At 34.7% G+C, this 22,015-nt stretch overlaps 1 protein-coding gene across 4 annotated transcripts in view; it reads right to left on the bottom strand.

Annotated features, from left to right (window-relative positions):
• The window catches only part of LOC128988435 (serine/threonine-protein phosphatase 2A 56 kDa regulatory subunit gamma isoform-like), a 51,384-nt gene extending 31,403 nt beyond the window's left edge, over window positions 1–19,981 (bottom strand). The window contains exons 1-4 of one of the 4 annotated variants that reach the window (XM_054409712.1): window positions 19,836–19,945; window positions 14,054–14,154; window positions 11,799–11,861; window positions 10,979–11,159 (exon numbers count right to left, since the gene is read on the bottom strand). In XM_054409712.1, coding sequence (XP_054265687.1) covers window positions 10,979–11,159; window positions 11,799–11,861; window positions 14,054–14,089 — 280 coding nt within the window. In that variant the 5' untranslated portion in view covers window positions 14,090–14,154; window positions 19,836–19,945. Of the gene's footprint in view, window positions 1–1,287; window positions 1,531–10,978; window positions 11,160–11,798; window positions 11,862–14,053; window positions 14,155–19,340; window positions 19,707–19,835 lie in introns of those variants that run through there. The other 3 variants (XM_054409721.1, XM_054409731.1, XM_054409740.1) reach the window with 3 other exon arrangements.
• Between the last annotated feature and the right edge of the window lie 2,034 nt (window positions 19,982–22,015).

The following is a 22,015-nucleotide window of genomic DNA, read 5'->3' as shown; positions in this document are numbered from 1 at the left end:
GTCGACATTTTTGACGCTATATTTTGCTTTCATATTAATTTCATGTTAAAGAAAATTATTAATTAATAAAAATCAAAATGTTTTTGTTTAGTACTCATATTTACTACAGTAAACCCCTATAACTTTACGAAGTGGACCATCCATTACGATGTTGGTTCTACATTTTACAGCTAAATCCTGGATACAGTAGACTCCCGCTTAACCGAACTCCTTATGACTGAGGCCAGTCCGGATAACCGTTCTTTCGGTTTAAACCCACATCCCCTAAAACTCGTTAAATTAGGAACGTTCAAGGGCATTAAGCTTTTGTTCAATAGCCACAACTTGCTTTGTACACCTATATTTGTTACACAATTCTAAAAAAGAAACACACTAAATATATGGGGAATCACATAAAAACTACAGAAAAGCAAATGCACACAGCAGTACTAGACAACACGTGGTTAAATACTGTACTTAAATGTTCAGTAAAAACGTTCACAACTACAATTTAGAGTACTCACTGTATAAATGTATAAACGATACATGAGCACTCCGCGGGAATCACTCGAAAAATGATCCAAATATTTAACTTAAATTTGGAAGGTATTTAGACACGTCATCATTGGTCTTAAATTTTTCCCACGAGAAAAGTTGTTTCAGTACCGCCCACTTCTTGCCGATCCAGTCCGATTAAACCAATGGGCTCACAACAATCGTTCGGTTTAAGAGATGTCACTTCTGCCAAGTGTAGTTTGGTTAAGCCGGTGTCCTTTTAAAAGGTGCCTGGATAAGAGGGAGTCTACATTCAGCTTTCCCGCTTGGTTTTAAGTTTGGGATGGGAAAAATTTTACTACCTGATGACTTAAATCTCACAATTCATATAGGCTAAGTATTATAATTTGAATAAAAAATTCACAAACTGTGATTGCAATGCTATCACATTTGGAAAGTGTTTAGTTTTTATTGTTAAACTATAAGCTGGGTTATTTTGCAACACTATATCTAGTTTTGAAAATATTTGAATTTATTAAGTTTTGGTGTTAAAGCCAGATGAGATTAGTTGGGGAGGGGAGTACCTAGTAATTCTTCAAAAGCATCGCAGATATTTTCCGAAAAATATGGTCAATTTACCCTACACTGAGTCCAAGCATAAATAAATAGCCTACTATGCGTTTTACGCATCCAAGAAATCATACACTTGTTAATGCAAACCCATAATGTAAATATTTTATCAGTTTTACACGAATGCAATGTTTAATAATATGACCGAATTACTGCGAAAATTACTAGTCAAGTTTGAAGTACCTAGCAGGGAGGGTAGCTGGACAGGCAACCCCTGATACATGGTCGGATGCGGCCCGCTGGACACGAGGTCCAGACCGCTCAAGAAGCTAGGACTCTTGGGTATGCCTAAGATGTTATCCGGGCGGTGCAACATGGGCCCGGGGCCGACGGCAGAGTGTACCATGACCCCGCCACTGTCACTGACACTCGTCACTCTTGCTCACTCAACACTATCATACACTACAGTAGACACAGACACTGTAGACTGATCGATCGATCGTCGCCGTCGCCGCGTCGTGACGCCGCGCATCTCCCACCCTACCGCCGCGCCGCGCCGCCCATACACACATCTCTCAAGTGGAACCGATAAATACTCTATATGTCATTTGTTAAATCAGCAATAAAGCAGTAGCCTACAGTGTTAGCTTCTAAAAACAGCTTTATGTTTGCCTCCACATTTTAGTTTAGTTCGACACTAACTAGTTTTAGGTTTAACAAAACATATCGCCAAGGGGAAAAATCAAATATTTTAACTGTTTAAAAGGGAAGTATGGGTAAACCCGATTCAGTATTGGCCTATACTTTGAATTGAAATTTCCTCCGTTAGTCTCATTGTATACGAAGTAAACTATTTAAAAGGTATTAATTATTGAAAATAACCACCAAGAAACCCGACTACGCACGGGAACGAAAGCAATGATCTTTTAGGTTAGGCCTGGCGTGTGTAAACAGTATTAAAGGAAAAGTCAGTACTGTACAATAGTTAGACTTGGTTGGAAGTTATTATAAAACATAAATAAACAACGCCTAATAGAGTGTACTTGTATTTCAATTTCAAACTTTGTGAAATAAAGTCCAGACAAATTCCCGGTTTAGCATCACGGCGAACAGATGAATATGGTACATGTCAGATTTGACATTTGAACACCTTTTCACTATACAGTATTGGTTTAATACGACGCTGACATCCAAGTGAGAGTTCCGAGTTAAATAATATTATTAATACTTTTATAATGTTATACTTTTCATTGAAATGGCGACCATACAAAGTAGGTATTTTGATCAACATAACAGCCTTGTTGATAGCTAAGCTCAACTTGCTTCATTGACAAAATGAACCCTTCAGTTTAGTTGTGGTTTAATGTCTAGTTTCACATTTATTCAATCAATTAATTAACATCTAGTGGCAATATTGGTGTTACAACTGGCGAGAACGTGGTAGAGAATATATTCTTTCCTTGACGCATTGAATATATAAATTTCGTTGTTATCTATGTATCTATATTCACATGGAAAACCAGTGAATCCTTACTGGAACAGGAACGTGCACATACAGCACAGCTCAGCTGTGTAGCGGTGAATACAAAGCGACGCAGGCGCTACGGTGGGCAGGGATTGAGTCACGTCCCTCATTATAGGATAGGCAGCATTAATATAACAAAAAAAAAACACCCGTAAAGAAAACAAAGGAATAATCTTATGAGTACATTCGTTAAAAAAAGGTACTGTAAGGTTAAAACTGTTTCTCCTCTTCCGTGGAAAAATACAAAATATCAGACAAGATTTAAGCTAGTTGCTGACTCATCATTTAAATATTCTAAAATGTCTAACTGCTGTGCCGTGTGCCAAAATATTGAACAAGTGATGAGTCTGGGGAGGAGAAAGTCCAAGATCAGCCCCAATGGATATCACCCTCTCTGGAACGTCACAATCATGTGACACTCAAAAGTTATGACGTAATAACGATCTTAAACTAACTAGGAGCAGGAGTCAGTTTTTAGGTTCCGCCTCCACCTAACATGATCGTTTTGTCTTGCCACTATGGTGTAAATTTGAATCAGCTATGACGTATTTTTTAATAGATTGAATTTCACATTTTATGATATATTTTGTTAAAAAAACAAAGACATAGAAGAAGTTACAATAGTGTTGTTTTAATCCGAATTGAACTTGAATGCAAACAGAAGATTTTAAAACGTCTGATTTTTTCAAGGGAAATGACAGTTGTCATAAATTATTGTGGCTTTTTCTGAAACCTGATTCTAAGTATTTCATCCGGGATTGTTGCAGTGCCTCATTATTCCATCTTTAGGAAAGATCGGCCTAATAAAGCAGGTGGTGGAGTGGCTGATGTCTATGTCAAAGAAGGTTTAAATGCCAACTGAATTATTTATAAGTAATTTACACAATTAAAATAAATACATTTAATCCCACATACTGTTCTTACATATAAAAAATCCAGCACGTTTTGCACAATACTGTATTTCAGAGTTTAATGAATTTTAGAAGAATGGTACAAAGATCAAGTATGCTACTGTAGCTGCTCTCAAATGATTGAACACCAATTTAACTTTGAGCGAATATCCCATACAGTTGAACCTATCCAAGACAAATTTCATGGGGTAGCGGCCGTACTATCAATATATTCTTAATAAAGAGGTTCATTTTATCAAGTTTTAATATAAGCGTTATTCGTCTTACAGAGGTTTCTCCTCGCTCTGAGACAATGACTGAGGAAGGAAGAGGGATGGGTGGGGGTCTCATGTTGAGACAAGCTTCTTTTTGTTTTGAAAACTATGTAGTATACTTTTTATACTTTCTTATTAAATGACAACCATACAAAGTAGGTATTTTAAGCCAAGTATGAATGGAGTTGAGTGTAGGATGAGTGGCGCGATCTTGTAGTCTTGTTAGTGACTAAGGCCGACATTCCTTAGACACAGCGGTTAATTAATAGCCCATACAGCTAATGGCAACTAAGGGACCTATAGTTTATAGTGGAATCTGAACCACATTTTGCCTATATACGAATTGTTCTAATTATCAGGATAGTACTGCGGATAGTCAAAATATTCACTCGTGCGGACGTTAATCCACACTAGGGAGTATCACATCGATATAGAGGGTAATGTGAAATTTGTTTTATAGTGGTTGGATTCGTCTTGTAGAGGTTTTGTGCAAATAATATTCGTTGTATAAAGGTTAATCAGGCCTAGCCCCAAACAAATTTGTCTTACGGAGGTTTTTAACCTAATTACTACATGTTTAATGTTTTCGTGTTCGTGTCTTGTGTGTTATAACGACTCTCCACAGTTATGAAGAGGATTATGTGTTTTTAACTCTGGTACCTGCTTGAAAATGAACCTTTAGGTTCGAAACCTGGGTCGCTGACCTAAATTCCAGGATCACAGACAGTACTACAGGTATTTAACCTTTTTATTACTAATTACTACGTTGTACATGTGTTTTTAGCATTGACCTTTATGAAAGTTTCAAGGGGATTTTAGAAAAATCGTCTTATCGATTAATTTGTTTTACCAAGGTTCGTACTAACGAGGTTCAACTGTATGGAGAATAAGCTACTGCCTAAGGTATAATATTAAGACCTAGACCCAGGACCAATTTGTTTTCTCATATTGATGTCAGAGTCCAAAAAAAACCAAATCCATTATAATTAACATATCTATCTGTATATACTAGCTGCTCTGCCTGTGTTTCGCAATGGGGAGAGTCTGCAGAGAAGATGTGGTTCTTCCCTGCCTCGTACAATGCGAACTGCTGGATGATTAGGCATTTGATCTTGATGTAAATCAATTTCATTAATGTCCATGTCATAGAGAAAAGTAGGTACTCTACAGATGAATGATTGTTTACCAATTGGAACACTCAAGGCTCTTTACAAATTAAATTGTTCTTATTTCTAGTAATTATAGGAAACATTCGTAATAACAATTACTGTGTTTTTAAAATTATGAAAACTGATCTAATATGTAATCATTTGGAAGGCTCATATACAGGGTGAGTCTTCTAAGCTGTCCTAAACAGATTAAAGACAAACGGCTTGACATACAGAGATGAAAGAAAAATTGTCCCCACTAATTCATAACCAAGGAACAAGGTAAAAACATTTTTAAAATACATGGTGTTTGAGTAACTGGGGGTCATGGGTTCGAATCTCAGTGTTTTCAAATGTAAATTTATGTCATGTTATGCATTATTTTAAAGCTCTAGACTAGACGAACAATTTAGTGAAAACAGAACTCCTTTATCTTTATCCGTTTCAAAATGGCGGCCATTTGTATGGAAATATTGATATTTACACAATACCCTGTATCTTGGAAACCATTAAACTTATTTTTGTTCTGTTTGAAAATTCCCTTGTGAATTCAGCTTTAATATTATAAGCTAATTTTATTTATGATTTATCAAATTTGGCATAGGGGGTCCCTGTAGATGTGCAATAAGACAGGGTTTCACAAAATTTGATATTTAAGGGGGTTTAGGGGGAGTTAAAGTGATTTCCCGTAAAGATCTACTATGTAAGCCTTTATTTATATTTTGGTTTTTATAAGCTGAATGAATTTTAGTTAATTTAATTTTTTTAAGAGGTTGGTGGCCTTTATTAACCTGGCATTTGCCTGTCCACATAGACTATGGGGCCTGTGCGTGGAACGTATCCAGCAAAGCAAGGGGTCTTACCAATGCTTGGATCTTTAATCTGACAGAAAATTGTTAGTGCAGAATTAAATTATCATCTTTTGTATTTAAAGTTTGTTTATATCTCAAACGGTTTTTGAGTAAAATGAGTTTAAAGTCAGTTGACTTTTTCCTCATGTTTGTACCTCAAAACAAGGTAGTTTTCATTTAACCATGATTACCAAACTTTCTTTTCCATTAAAACCAGTATATTTAACATAATAAAAATGCATAAATGAATTAATAAAAAATGTGGTTAAAAACATGTCATACAATTTAAAAGAAGCTTGGCATTTTTTTTCAACCAGGACGTGTGAGCGCAGCGAACGTGCTCCAACCTAAAGGTGAGTGAGCGTAGCGAACGAACTTTAACCAGGACGAACCATGCGAACGAGCTCACATATGAAGTTAAACGGGGCAAAGCCTGCGGGTACAGCTAGTATTATATATATATACATACAGTGCTCGATTTGTAAAAAATGAGGTGCCGGAGCTGTAATCTATTTAGTGTGATTAGTGATTTATGACAATATTTTTATCTTCCTAGGGAAGCCTAGATTTAAATTGATTATTTTTTTAAATAAAGTACCGTATTGTTTTCATTCATTCATTTATATCAAACAAGTGCTCAAAACAGTTTGACGAGATTAACATCCCAGAACTGCCTACTATGAACGCAGGTAAAAAAATTTAAATTAAGTGTCGGTAGCCCAAGAAATAATAAAAAGAAGGGACAACAATAATATCAAATCATGAGCTTGTCACATTATTGAAAGAGAACACTGTCACAAAATAAATAGTTTTTCTATGTTTTATGTCACTCACAGTCCGTGAGGCAGGCAAAGGACTCCAAGGGATTACAGCCCTCACACACACACACACACACACCTTCACACACACACATGGGTCACGCGCTGTGGGGTAGGTAGGGCCCTGCTGGCGAGTGTGCGTGCGTTGGTGGAAGGGACGTTAATCCCTCAGAGTCCTTCTTCGTCTGTCTCATGGACTATAATGCTACTTTAAGATAGACTAGCTAATACTCTTCGATAAAGTTAAAGTTAGGAGAAACCAAACTGTACCATTGGCAAATTTGTTTTAAGGTTATGATTATAGTGAAAGAAGATATAAGAGGAATAGTATTTTTGGTAAAAACATTATGTAGGTTGTTCCAGAGAGAGTTTAGTTGGAAGCTCTTGGTAGAAGGCCGTTAATTTTTCAAATTAACCAGTTGAGTGCTAGACAAATTAATTACCGTATTCATATTATGTAAGACTTTTTTTACTTTTAATTATATTACCTGTTCTTGAATTGTAACTGTTTTGCTCTCACTGTTATCAATTATGTTTATTTAGAATAAGTCAATAAAAATATATAACAAAGAGAATTCTTTGTATTTGCTATAATCATTAAATAAAAAAGTGTTTCTGTGGTTAATTTCAAAGATTTCTAATAAGTTTTCATGTTCTGATAACATTATTTGAAACCAACAAAGGCTTATAAAATCGAAAGACATCTAGTTTACAACGTAACATTGAATTAAACCTTGATGTATCTAGATAAGATTATACTAATATTGCCATTTAAGGAAAACCTTGTTTGTCAAAAGATTAGTAACGCCATTTATGATCAGATCAGTCTTGTGATTCAACTAAAAAAATATCATAAAAACAGTCCGTGACTAACTAGTAAGTACTGCTAAGTAAGTAACACATTGAACAACTTGGTTGTTTGCTAGAGGTTGACATCAGCTTAAATAGCGGTTTATACTCCATAGTTTCCAAGCACAGATAGTTGAGGTGACTAGGGTGATGTCACTTGGCCAGTGGCATTCGTCTGCTCGGGTTTAAGTCCCGTCCTGTTTGGCAAATAGCTGGTGGTGACCTGTGTGTTTGTAGCGATATAGCCTATTACAACCACTGGGGCATAGTGAGGTGTTCATAATCCTTGGTTTAGACATGCACCTGGATCATCGGATTGGGCTAATCTTTTAGCTAAGTGGTTGGTTAGTATATCCTATAAACGTGCAGGTAACCAATGGCAGTTTTGCTACTTTTTTCAAATACGTAGTTTTTAGCTACTTTCTATATCCCTTACAATAAGATTTTAGTAAACAATGATAAATCGTTGTATAGTAATAAAAAGGTTAGGAAGTTCCCGCATAGTTTGACATCAGTAGTCCCAAATGTTTAATTAGCTTAGGTGATTAGGATAAATAGGTACAAATGGATTTAATAATCTTTAAAATCTCCTTACATAATTAATATATAGATGTTACTATACGGAAAATTAATTCAAAAGGTCATTTTGAAGTCTCAATTTCATCATGTTCATAGTAGTAAAAAACAGTACAGTAGAGCCCCTGATACCCGGCCTTGGTTTTACCGGTCCTCTGTTTATCCGGCCCCTTCCAGGAAGCCAAATATCATTGTCATATATTGTTATTCTTATTGTTATTCAAGATTGTTATTTATATAGTATCTATTTACTTATTACTTGTTAATTGTTATTCATTATATTATGTTCTTGCTGTTACCACTTTACTGTACTACATGAATTTTGCCATTCACAACATTGTATCCATTCTTGTAAACTGGTGTAAACCGTTGGGAAATAAATAAATAAATATCAGATTTTTTTTCTCACAGCTTACAGACGTTTAGATGCAAGAACTAGTCTTTGCAACTTGAGCGTTCTCATTTATCTGTTTGTTAAATTTTATTTACTATCTCACTATACTCAGTTGAGCTAGTAGGCCTCACCTCTGAACAGTTGGTTGATTATTTCCAAAGCGGGATTAGTACAGTACATTAATTTTTGTATTTCAAAAAATGGATGAGAAAGTTAAGTAGAATGTATGTACCATTTAAGTCCTCATGATCTTCAAGGCCAATTTATTGTCATTTTTACCTCCATAATTATTAATAGTTTTTGTAACATGGAATCACAATATTTGTAAGTTCATTACTTAATGACTTTAGCCTTTAAAACATGTTTTTTCTTCTAAAATTAATCCCAAAACAGACTTGAATGATACTTGTGGTGTGGTACTTAAGTGCTACCGTCTTATTTAAACAGTAAAATTAGAAAATATATCTATGCTATCGGTCAGCTGAATCAGATTCTAAATGAAAGTGAAATGAAATTAATGTACTATGCTTTTGTTCAATCACTTTTATCTATCGGAATCAAAAGCTGGGGGGGTTGTTCTAAAAGTATTTTAGAGCCATTAAACATAAAAGTTAATATTAAAAATTGGTTTTGGGAAGTGCAGGCGTTGCCCATCTGACACGGTATTTACTCAGGGGAGGTATAGAAGAGGCTACGATGACAGCTGTGGGCTTCTTATTAGCTGAGGGAACGCCATTACCGTGACAAAACCATCTGTAGCCGTCGGCCTTGGTGGTTTAGTGGTCAGCGTGCCGGGCTGATATGCCGAAGGTCCCGGGTTCCAATCCCGCTGGTAACATTAACTTTTTGTCCAAGATTTTTTTATTATCAGCAAGTTTGGTTGGTTTGGTTCGGTTATGACAGTTTAATTTTATTATTAAGTCATTAAAATTTTAATTGAGTAATTTCTAGTTTTATTTAATAGGCCTAAACAGAATGATTTTTTTCTATTACTAAACTGTTGTTATATTATTTCATTATCAGCAAGTTTGGTTAGTTCGGTTAGGTTATGATAGTTTAATTTTATAATTAAAAAATAATAAAATTGAATTTGAGGCATTTATAATTTTATTTTATGAACAGAACTATTTTTGCGATTAGTAAACCTTCATTGCCAAAGTGCTCTCTACAACAGCGTTGTTCACGGAGGAATTTTGAACTAATGCCTCAATCGTACCTCCCCTAAGTCAGACCCATCTGACACTCTCTTTAAGGATGTGTCAGTTTTAACAATCAGACAAATGTTTTAAGTCATATTTTTAAAAATTATAGCAACATTTTCTCTATAATTTCCCATACACACAATACTAGATATTCTACCCGAATTGGAATTACATCACTACAACTGTACAAATCCTTTTCATCGACCAACTCATTTTATATTGCACATGTTCTATTTCGTAACTTACAAAACTATTTTCAAAGTGTTAATCTCTTTGACTCCCCCACTTTAAACATATTCAAACGCCGTGTCAATGAGTGGTTACTTGGTCTAGGCAGGGACGAGGCTGAGCTTATCATCGCAGCTGATTACGGACACAGACGCTCCTGACACGACATGCGTCCTGACCATTGTACCCTGACTCGTTCTCCCGCCCCACCCCTCTAGACACACTTTGAAAGCCGTAGAATTCCTGTCACTATTACAGTTCATTTATTTTTATTTAAACTTAGTTATGCCACCTTAATTTTAACATAAAAACTTAATTTTTCACATAGCTATTCATCTCACAATTTTTTATTGTAACTCCATTTACATCATATTTTCACCTCATCATATCTCCTGTCATTTATTTATTTATTGCATTTGATAAATAATGTTATGTTTGGACGCAACTACAGTCGACGCACAGGCTCGCTGCCCATGTCGGCTTATTCCTTATTAACATGTACGCTTTTTTAAACATAGATGTAATGTAAAGGTTAATTTTATTTTATTCTTTTAAATTTACTTATGTTTTTTTTTTTTATCTTCCTTTAAATATTTGTGTACATATTCTGTAAATAATTTGTTGGAATAAAGAGATAATTCATTCATTCATTCACTGGAATGGTTAATTTAATTTTATTCTTTTAAATTTACTTATGTTTTTTTTTTATCTTCCTTTAAATATTTGTGTACATATTCTGTAAATAATTTGTTGGAATAAAGAGATAATTGAATGATGAGACTGTGATCACATATTATTACTAGGTATGAATTGTCATTTCAGTGGTTTAACAGGCCAAATCGTTATTTAGCCAGGGGCTTGGTCCAGTGGTGGCCGGGTATGAGGGGTTCTACTGTACATAGGGCGAAGCCGGGGACTAAATCTAGTAATGTATAAAGACATCAACAGAACAAAATACAACACCCCGTGTCCTGTTTTGGGTAGGAATTCTATCAATGTAGTTATCATTTCAGTGACAGTAACTCTAAAATAAATAACAATAGCGATTTTACCCATTAACTATATTTGCTTCTACCGGCAAACTACCGTGGACTAAATTTAGTTATATAGTTTTAAAAAGTCAACATTTGTATTGGTCTAAAATTAATAAAGGTGACCTAAATAAAACCAAAAGTTACCTTTCAGAATGGGGAGCTTTTGAAGTTCCCTATTTTTGCTTATATTGAACCTTGATGAGTTTTGCCTCTTATCCTTTTTTATGTAGGGAGGGCCAAACTTGAGTTTGTTGATCTGAGTGGGTGGGGGAGGTGTGATGCCAGCTGACAGTTGCACTGCATTTCCTGAACCCACTTTGTTTACCTGGGAAAATGTTCACACACAACAAACATTACATAATATATAATCTAATATTGTATATTGATTTGATTTGTGTATTTTGTATATATGATAGTTAGTAAAACACTTTAATTTCAGAACTAAAAGCATTGAATAGGGATCAATGATTGGGAATGCTTTGTTCATAAAAAAAATTCATTTACTCCACAAGTAATGTTCGTCTGTCACAACTGAATTTCAACTTTAATGGCAGTTATTTTAGTTTTGAATTTTTTTTACCCAGACATGGTTTACACTCTTGTAAAATTTAAGTGTTGACCTAATTGATTAATCATTGGCTCTTGCAGAAAAAATAACAGATACATAAGTGATCCACAAATTTACTCAATAAATGTGTTTCCAATAATTTGATTGAATCTAAATTGTAGCTTTTCCATTTTAAGTCCTTTTTCATTCAATTTATATAATTTGAATTTTTGAATGGATATTTTCTTATTAAAATTGTATTCATACTATCGGGAGCATTTCACTAACTCCAAATTTTGCAGCAACTTTTGGTCCAGACTGTACTTTGGAATAGGTGAAATTTGGAGTTTGTGAACCTCACCCAAACTATCATAGCACTTAAAATGTAACAAAATAGTTCATATTAAAATAACTCACCTCATCTTTACCACCATCCATTCCAACTTTTACATCTACTGGCTTGCTGCTTTTGGTTGAATCCTGCAACATAGGCCCATTGGTACAATTTTGTTAGCTTAACTTAGTAGACAATCTAACTCAGAGTAGTTTAGATTTTGATGTAAAGACTGTTAAATGTGAAATAAATTTCATCCTGCAGAGGAAAAGGTATGGTTTACTGTGCACACATTTTATGGCCGCTTGAGAGGCCAGTAAGTTTTTTTGCAGTTTTTTTAAAAGTAAGAATGTAGTAGAATACTGATTTAATGGAGGTCCTTTAGTTGTCAAGCATCTAGTTAGTAAAAGGAGCGTAAGCTCTTAAACTATTACAGCTCTTATAATAAAATAATTCAATACCTACCTAACAGGTGTTCTTATTATTTCAACATGTATACAGGATGTTCATTAAAGATGGGATCGGGAAGCCAAAAAGTTTATATTAACATTATGTTTTGTCTTGTTTTGTTTGGCATCTGTCTGTATGTACGTGTTTGTTTCACAAAAACATTTGTAACTCTTTAACAGAACGAGCTACAGAGTTGAGATACAGCAAAAATAATCATTATTGACTACCTTGCTACCTTTGTGCAAAATGAGAATGAAAACTCTTAAGCCATTTCAAAATGATCCTATCTATATTTTCTTATGTGTAATTTATGAATGAGAAGTGTGGTACCTATGTTAAGATTTTAGCAATGTTTTAGTAGTCAGGTGTCAAAAAGTAATGTAGCCTATATGAGATGAAACTGTAGCTCGGTGTTGTAAGTTAGTCGTAAATTTTCTATTGTGGGACCGCTCAACAAGTTCGCAGAAAAATATGTATCACTCACCAATATACAGGGTGTTCCAGACCACCCGGCCAGCTTTTATAGCTCCAAAATGAAAGCAAATAGAAACCTAACTGCATCTGGATCCCCCTATTTCAACCCCAAGGAATTCAGCAAAACTATTTTTAAAGTAAAAAAGCACACTAAATGGCATATTTTGGGGAGTGGGTGTGGTTTTTGCAAAATTTTCAAATGTAAAGGGGGTTCAAGTTATACCTCATTTTAAAGGTCTTTGAGTCCTGGTTATTTTAGTGGAAAAAGTTGTTAATATTTTTTTCCCTATTTACAGGGTGTTCAAAAACGTACAAAAAATTGACTTTGAACAACTCGACATAATTAGTTTTAATGAAGACCTAGACGTGTACATTAACAAAAGCAATCATTTTGAATGCCATTTGATAAACCATTAAAATACATTAATTTTGCTACTTTTACCAATAAAGATACCAAAAAACATCAAATTAAAAAGTTGTAGCTAATTTTAAGCGCTACAAGGTGGTGTGTGATGAAACCCATAAAATTGCCATTTGAAATTTTTTGATATAACAGCTTTTGAAACCTCAAAAAGTTTGAAAATGCGTAGCATAAGTAAAAAGTTTAGAAAAGGGTTGAAACCAGAGTTTGTTTTAAAGCTCATTTAGCAATTAAAGTGTTATAAAAATTTAAGCCCCCACGAAATTTCACCTCTATGCAGTTAAAAGTTGTTCAAAGGTCTATTTTTGGTACGTTTTTGAACACCCTGTAAATAAGGATAAAAATAATTTAAAACTGTGTCCAATAAAATACTCAGGCCTCAAAGAACTTTAAATGAGGTATACATACCTCAAACATACTCAACCCCCCTATACATTTGAAAATTTCACAAAAACCACCTCAACCCCCCAAAATCTGCCCTTTTGGGTACAATTTTGGGTTTAAAAATAATTTTGCTGGATTCCTTGGAGTCGAAATAGGGGGTTCCAGTTGCAATTAGGTTTCTATTGATTTAATATTGGAGCTATAGAAGCCGGCTGAGTGGTCTGGAACACCCTGTATATTGGCGAGTGATATATATTTTATGACCTATGACTAGTTATACTCTTGACTGTTGTTGCTAATACTTGTATAATGTCAATGGCAAATAAAGATTTCTATTCTATTCTATTCTGGGACACCCTGTATAGGTTTTTTTTTCTCTCAAAAGCACAGTTGGAACGCCATTCCTCATGTTACCGCCCACTATACCACTGATCTTTCTGATTCTAACATGCGCTCCTCATTACTAAAAATATTTTTCTCTTCTGATTTAGATAGTTAGATTAGTTTTCGTTTTTTTTTTAACTTAGCAAAATGAAAAGTGAAGCCTAAAATCACTATAGAGATGAATCAAGCACTACACTCATGCATAATCCATTATGTAAATCTGACCTGATCAAGGTAGGAGAGACCTTGGTAATGCTGCATCTTTCTTCACGTTTATTAGTCAATTTGATTAGCAAAAGTAATCATTTCATCAATTGAAAGCAATTCTGAAAATATTTTCAGCATGGGTTGACATCGGTTTATGAAAAGAAGACACTGACATTATTAATTGTACTCTTGAACAAACTGGTTAAAGTTATGTTTAAGTAGGCCTACTTTATTATTTACGATCACGAACATTACGTCTTTGGTTTTGGTTTTCAATTCTATAGGCCTACCTATATGTTTCAGTTACAATCTTTTAATACATTTTTGTTCATAAATTTTAATTTTAATTAATAATTCACAAATTAATGAGCTGGTGTCACCAGTCTGCCATGTTATCTTATGGACCGCCTAGGCTAAACAACACTACTTGCGACGTTGCCAATTCTACTAGGCCGCAGCCTGGAGTTAAAGTTGGCTCTGAATGAGCTCAATAAATGTGAAGGGCATTAGGTCCTCTCCATGTATTGTCAGGATAGTCTTAAGATATTTTTACTGTGCTTTGAATATTTATTTTATTTTTTGTATGATTATTTGAATGTTTTTAATTTGATGTATTTAATTTTTTTTAGGTTACAGTAGACCCCTTAACCCACCTCGCATTAACCAATAATCGGATTACTGTTTGTTTTGACCGACGTTGTTTTCAGAGCAATTGGGTTTAACCGCTGCTTTCTATAGAAATCCCACGCTCGGCGATGGAAACAATTCGCTAAACTCTACAGGATGTCACTTCCACTGAAAGTATTTGACCTTACCGTGTTTTGGGATTATTTGTGACTTCTCTATCGTCAATACTTAAGAAAAAATTATATATATGCCTAAGAGTTGTAGGTAGTTTATTTTGTAAATAATGCACGCACGACTTCAGAATTTATTATTATTATATATTATATAATTGAACGTACTGATCTGCAAACTATGGGAACATAGAAAAGTCATAGAAGGCCATTAAGTAAAAGATATAGATATAATTAATGTTTGTTTAGGAATTTAGATACTATTGTATTAGCATATAATGAAAAACAGGGACCATTTATTCACACAAACAGTGAACGAGAATGTTAGCCGAAGTGCTACAATTTTTAGTAGGAAACATAGACTTACTTTATGATCATTGCAGAGGAAACCTTCTCCAATGCTAAACAAAAATGGTAAGTCAAGGGACGTTTAATCTGTGATTCCATACATAAAAGTCAAGTGATTTTAGAAGATAGGACTAGACCTAAAAACCTTTATTAAAACTTTCATTGACAAGGATTAAATTATTCACAGTTAGGCCCACTTACTTAAATGAACATGAAATAAACAAAATAATCTTGTTTATGGCTACCTTAAAACCCGAATTTCTGAGTGAAAACAGCGTTTGCCCCAAAATTAACTAAGGGAAAAAGTGCTTAGAATTGCCTAGTTTTTCCGAATAAACGATCATTTTCTAAAAACGGCATGGGTAGTTTAAGTTTAAAATTAGGCCTAACGTTAAGTTGAAATTTTGATACAGTGTTGATTGAAAGTGTCTCTGAAAGAATGTCATTGATGGAAATTCAAGGAACGAGCTGTAACTTATAAAGTAAATAAGAATTAGTAAGATAGGTCAAATTGTGTATAGTCAATGGGTTAAATTGATAATGACAAAGGTCTAGGTTTCTAAGTAAGAATTGATAAAGTTATTTAAGAAATAAAAATAAGCTCTCGAGCCTAAAGATTCAGAAAACCTCATAGGCTAACCTTAAGACATGTTATTTCTGACCGCAATTTACAGTGAGAATGAGGCTAGGTATAATTAATTTTGTACTAAGTTAGCCTAGGTATAGTTTGATTTATTATAAATTAACAATGATCGTTACTTATTATTCACAGGCTTGTGTCCTGTAACCAGCTTAATGGACACATAAGCTAATTTGGGGTACCGGTAGGCCTCTATATGCTTTTGTTATCACAAGATGACTCGAGTGAGCTAGAAGATACATTCAATCTTCATTATTAGGGACTCTTAGAATAGCCTCACAACAACAGCTACCTCTTTAGGCCTACTTGCCCTAAAATGGTCTGACAACTAAAGCCGTGTTTACACTTTTTAAACAACTTGTTAATAAACTCCTGTTGTACAAGCAATTATAGTAATTGGTTTAGCATGTTTAAAAATTCAGTGAAAAATATTTAAGAAGTTGTACAACAAAAAATCATATTTTACAACAAGCTGTAGCGTTCCTGACCCGTGTCGGAAAGAGCAAAACAAAAGGAAATTGGTGCTTTAGAAATTTTTGTTGTAGGTCTACCCTACAACATGTTTGATGTCCACAAGAAACGTCTAACTTGTTTAGGTACTAATTATCGTTCCCGCTATATCGGCTATAACTTAGTTTATTACTGCAAACTTTTGTAGGATTCTCCGCAGTGTTGGGGAAGCTACTTTTAAAATGTAGCTAGCTACAACTACTGCTACATTTCCAAAAAATTATGTACAGATCCAAAAAAGTAGCTACAACTACAATGAAATGTAGCTACAGCTACAATTTTAACTACTTTTCCAAAGATGTTACTTTTTATTCCACGCACATTAGGTAGGTGTAAAATTAATTGCAACTACATTTTTATCAAACAAACATTTAAACAAAAAATGTCAGTATTGTATCTAACATTACTTCGAAAACAAATTATTCCTAGATTGTATTTAATTTGTTGGCATTATAAACCTAACATTACAACAACAGAACCAATTAGTTGGGTGTCCCATCATATTTAGTACTTATTTTTAAATATTGCATTATTTTTAAGCATCTTATATGTAAATTTCATTAAGTTCAAAGGACATACAACCAAACTATATTTTAAAAGCTTGCTTGTTTTCTTTATTATAGATTCATTTATATATGTTTTATATCAACAATTAAGACCCATAAAACTGTAAAACGATTATTTAAAAATACTTTTTTGTGTTTCAGAGCCTAGCCTACTGAAATTGGAGTTTATTCTTCATTATTAGGGACTCTTAGAATAGCCTCACAACAACAGCTACCGGTACCTCTTTAGACCTGCTATAGGCCTACTTGCCCTAAAATGGTCTGACAATAGCTACAGCCTTTCTTTATTTTTAATGTTAAAAAATACATTGCTATAACTTTTAACCATAGTGATAAGTTACTTGTTCTATGAATAACACTTTCCAATGTCAAGAAATCGTCCTTTATTGTCATTATGCATATGGCAAATTGTGCTTCAACCTAGTTGGTGCAGAAAACAGTATTTAGCAACTTATCCTGAAATCGGCTTTTAATTTACACTAAACATGTTGAATATTGTAAAGTAAAAATAGCATGTAGGCCTACTTGGCTATGTAACAAATTGGCTAATGTTGTTAAGTGCACAGGTGTGCTGCGATTGTGGTTCAATACATTTGGACTTATTCAAAAGTAAAATAGTTTTCTGTGCTGCACTCTGTAGAAACACTGTGGCACTATTTCAAATCATGACTAATGCTAATACAGAATGTTTTAATTATTCAAACCTACAAAACAGTTGGTGAAAGTAAACATCTGCTTTTAAATTATATTTATTTGTAAACATTGTAGATCAAAAAGTCTGACATTGGCCCACTTAAAACCCTCTGGGGCAGAGCCCTTTTGACAGATCTGCACCAAACTTCACTCGAACCATCCTTGAAAGATGTTTAATAATGCCTGAAAGTTTCATTACAATCTGTCGAGCGGTTTCGGAGTCCATAACGTATACACTGTGACACGAGAATTTTATATATTAGATATACACACATACATAGTTCCTTTTTTATAGATATAGGCTAGATAATTGAACTTGGTATTCGTCTTAAACCATAGGAAATAGCCTAGGAATAGTCCTATACAAGAGCTGTTAGCAGGAGCAAGCTATGTTATTTTTTTAATGTAAGTTTCATGTTATATGGCGATTTTTTCGTTACTAGCCTATTATCATGTAGTCTAGGCATATCTTAAATCTCATCAAGTAATTTCCTCTTTGTTAATTTAACAAACATTTGAAAAATCTTCGTAATCTAACCAAGGAAGGGCTTGTGATGATGAACCACAATCAACAGCTGAAGCAAGGGTTGATAGACCAGCTTTCTCATTATTTTAAGGTTTAGTGTTGGTGTCCATTAAAACCCAAGTTGAAACACTATCGATATAATAAAGAAACTAAATTGATTACTAATTTCCCTGCCAATCACTTGCAAGCATTCAATAACTTCTCTTATCACTGGTAACGTTTAAACGTCGTCTGCATCTAGCAATTTTATTTTATCTGACAGTAATCATAGAGTAGTAAAAGAAATGAGAGCCAAAAATGTGGATAACACTCATTTAATGGCTTCTGTCCACACAACGTTGTAATAGGGAATGAAACGGCTGCAACCAGCTGTATGAAGCCAAGAAAGTAGGCCTAATTTTTTTGAAAATCTCAGTTTGAAAGAGGTTGTTTCACGTAAGGTTGAGGTTATGATAAAAATCACTATCTCAAACAATGTTAATGAACGAGAAAAGTAGCTAAAATTCCACTACAACTACTTTAAAAATGAAGCTAGCTACAGCTAACGCTACAAAAAAAGTAGCGCGCTAATGTAGTGTCGCTACTGCCCAACACTGATCCTCCGGTAGCCAGAAAACATACAGCGCGTCTTTCTTTGACTAGAATTGCGTCCCTGAACGAGGTGTTTTTCTACTGTCCCCAGCCAACAAATCTTCATCATCTCTTTCAATATAGTTTAGCGTTGCACTTCCACTGTAACTTACTTAATCCTTGCCTACAGTATAGAACCTACCCAAAAGCGACACTTTGCTCTTTTCCTTCAACCACAGGCAATCACAACACATGCAGCATCCGCCATAAAATAGATCCTCGTCACTTGAAGCAATCAGGGTGACTGAAGGTTTTGGAGCGAGCTCTTTTTGAACATGTTTGATAATTCTTTTAGGCACATTAACTTACAGCTTGTTGCACAACAAAAGTTGTATAAACACCAGGTGAAGTAATAAAACAAATGTTTAAGTTAAGTAAGTAAACATGTTGTAGCCTACAGTACAAAAAAAATGTATAACTAAAACAAGTTGCTTAGTGTAAATGCGGCTTTAACCTCCCCATATCACATGTCCTTGGGCTAGAGATCTAGGCCTACCTATAGTATTTGTTTATTTTTTTTGTGCAACTAGCCTACAACCAAAGATTGAAAGGCGATAAATTAAGGTCTGTTTAGGGGAGAAGCCTTTTAAGTTACCTTTAAGCCTAATTTCACTCTTGCTCTTGGTCGCTGTGCTAATATGGAAATGGAGCCTGATAAACATAATTTAGAAACAGTTGAAGGAGAGCTTGACAACTAAACTTATCCATTAGCATTTATATGCTGGAGAAATTATGAAAATTATGGTTATGTAAATAGGGTAGGCCAATCTACAGTTAGTTAACCTTAAACTGAATTAAGAACAGGCATAATTCTTCCTAATTGGATTTGGCGTCCTCAGATTACTCCCAAGATTCAATTATGTTTACAAATAGGCATTAAAATTGGAGAAATATAGCCACAATGTTTATCAAATCACTAATTATTTCTTTTAAACAGTAAATTAAAAGCTACAAGAAATTAAATAATTTGACACCGCAAGGATCAACAGACAGACCAAAAACCCAAGTCTGTCGTCATTTATGTAAGAGAAGGAAAACTTAATCATAATGAGTTAACTTAAATGTTCTATAACTCAAATAAGAATCATACCTTTTCTTTTTTAATTTTGTTTGGCATTTCAACAACGTTAATCGTAATGACATTTACACTTAGGCACGAGTAGTAAAATCGGACTTCTTGTCATTCATCTTCGCCTTGACTTGCTTCGCTTGCTTGAAGCTTGAAGCAGAAAGTTGTTCGTTGATCGTTGTTCCGTTCAGTTGTTCCCACTGTTGTTCCGATCACCCGATTTAGTCTGAGTGAGTGTCTGACTCTGACTGACTAGTCAGTTTGCACAATTTGTTTTTCAGGATAAATTTTGCCAACAGTGTCATTTAGAGGCTTCTGATTGACTACAACGAAGGTTTAGTAATTGGAAAATTATTTTTGTTCATAGAATAAAATTATAAATGCCTCAGATTCAATTTTATATTTTTTTATTATGAAATTAAACCGTCATAACCTAACCAAACCAACCAAACGTGCTGACAATGAAAAAATCTAATGAAGGTTTATTAATCGAAAAAATAGTTCTGTTCATAAAATAAAACTATAAATGGGTCAAATGCAATTTCATAATGTTTTAATTATAAAATTAAACCGTCATAACCTAACCAGACCAACCAAACTTGTTATCATGAAAAAAATCCAATACAAAAAAAATAGTGCTAAAAAAATTCGAACCCGGGTCCTTCGTATCATCAGCCCAGCACTGCATCCACTTCACCACCGAGGCCGATGGCATCAACCGCGTATCGTCGCGGTAATGATGTTACCTCAGCCAATCAGAAGCCTCAAAATAATACTGAAGGCAACACTAATCCTGAAATAAAAATTCAGCAGTCAGCACAGTCTGACTGTTACGTTTGATTACATACAGCTGAAGTAGAAGTTCGTTGGTTCACTGTCACACGTCCCTTGCCTTGAAGATTATCTTTTTACGGCGCGGTGGTTAGGACCTAGGACCCTGGATGTTTTTTGTATGGGCATTTGCTATGACCATTAGTACCATAGATAAAACGTTTGTCGGCAGGATGTAAGGTCGATGCAAGCAAAAAGATGTGTAGATATAAAGTCAATGATGAAAGTGATCAGTCTTTACTGTAGGCCGTCGGAACTCATTGATGGGCATTTGGCATAGATGGCTAGCTCGGCTAGCTGATATAATAAAGAAGAAAGAGGATAAAGAAGTTCTTTTTGAAAGGGATTCAAATTCAAGATCGTTACTGTGGCTCAGTGACCAACGCATAAGAGAGGGTCAAAGGTGGAAAATGTCGAAAATGTGTTTGCTGGGGATATGCACTTGATAAACAAATTTAGTAGGTGGACAACCTTTGGAAACACACAGGGAGGAAAACCAAACATTAATTTGCGACGGGGTGATCTTTTGGGCAGAATGAAGGGCTGGATGGTTCATGAAGAGACGCTTAGTGGACATAGGCTTATTCAATAAAATTGCGAGGATACCAATGACCAAATCAATGATGGACGATGATGGAGCAATTCCCGAAAAGTAGGGAAGAAAGAAGGTGAACAGAAGGGCTGGATGAATTGCGAGTGAAGATGAGAAGGAGAAGTAGGGTCTGGATAAAAACATTGAGTGAAAATGATTGTAAATCGTTTGTCAGAACAAGATCAGAATTTCGTTTGGGTGACCAGAAGCAAAAGAAGATGATGTGGGAAAAGCTAATCACGGAAGAAGAGGAAGATCAGTGGATAAATGTGTATAAGACCGATGCAGATAAGTTGAAAAATGATACTGTGCAAGAGATCCCAGAAAGAATGAAGCAAGGATTGCCATCGGACGACAGGTAAGAGGATACAGAGCAAACAGAAATCAGACGAAGGATCGTTTAAAAAGCACTGGAACAGATGAGGACGATTTCACGGACAGGAAAGCCCTATAGCATTCGATGGAATTAAGAATGGAGTAGGCCTAGTAAAGATAATGTTTTGAGGACTAAGGGGGCGCTGTTGAATACTGTATGTACAACAAGATGCTGAGATAAGAGGTAGGTTTCCTGACGTGAGGAAAAAAAGCATCGTCAAAAGTTTTTCTAAAGAGCGAAGATAGGGGCCCGAGTAAAGTGAATCCTACATGCCAATAACCTTCTTACATATCCTAGAAAAGCTAAGCGAAAGGATAATAATTGTGAGAAGGATGAAAGAATGAATGAATAGGAAAATAGGGCAAATTCTCTTCAATATGGATTCAAGGAAAGAGTTTGAAC

The sequence above is a fragment of the Macrosteles quadrilineatus genome, unplaced genomic scaffold, assembly GCF_028750875.1.
Source record: "Macrosteles quadrilineatus isolate MER2022 unplaced genomic scaffold, UCM_ALF_1.0 Scaffold_1__1_contigs__length_201487025, whole genome shotgun sequence".
Classification (NCBI taxonomy): domain Eukaryota; kingdom Metazoa; phylum Arthropoda; class Insecta; order Hemiptera; family Cicadellidae; genus Macrosteles; species Macrosteles quadrilineatus.
The sequence above is the reverse complement of the archived record's forward strand: the minus strand, read 5'-3'. Positions and strand labels throughout refer to the sequence as shown.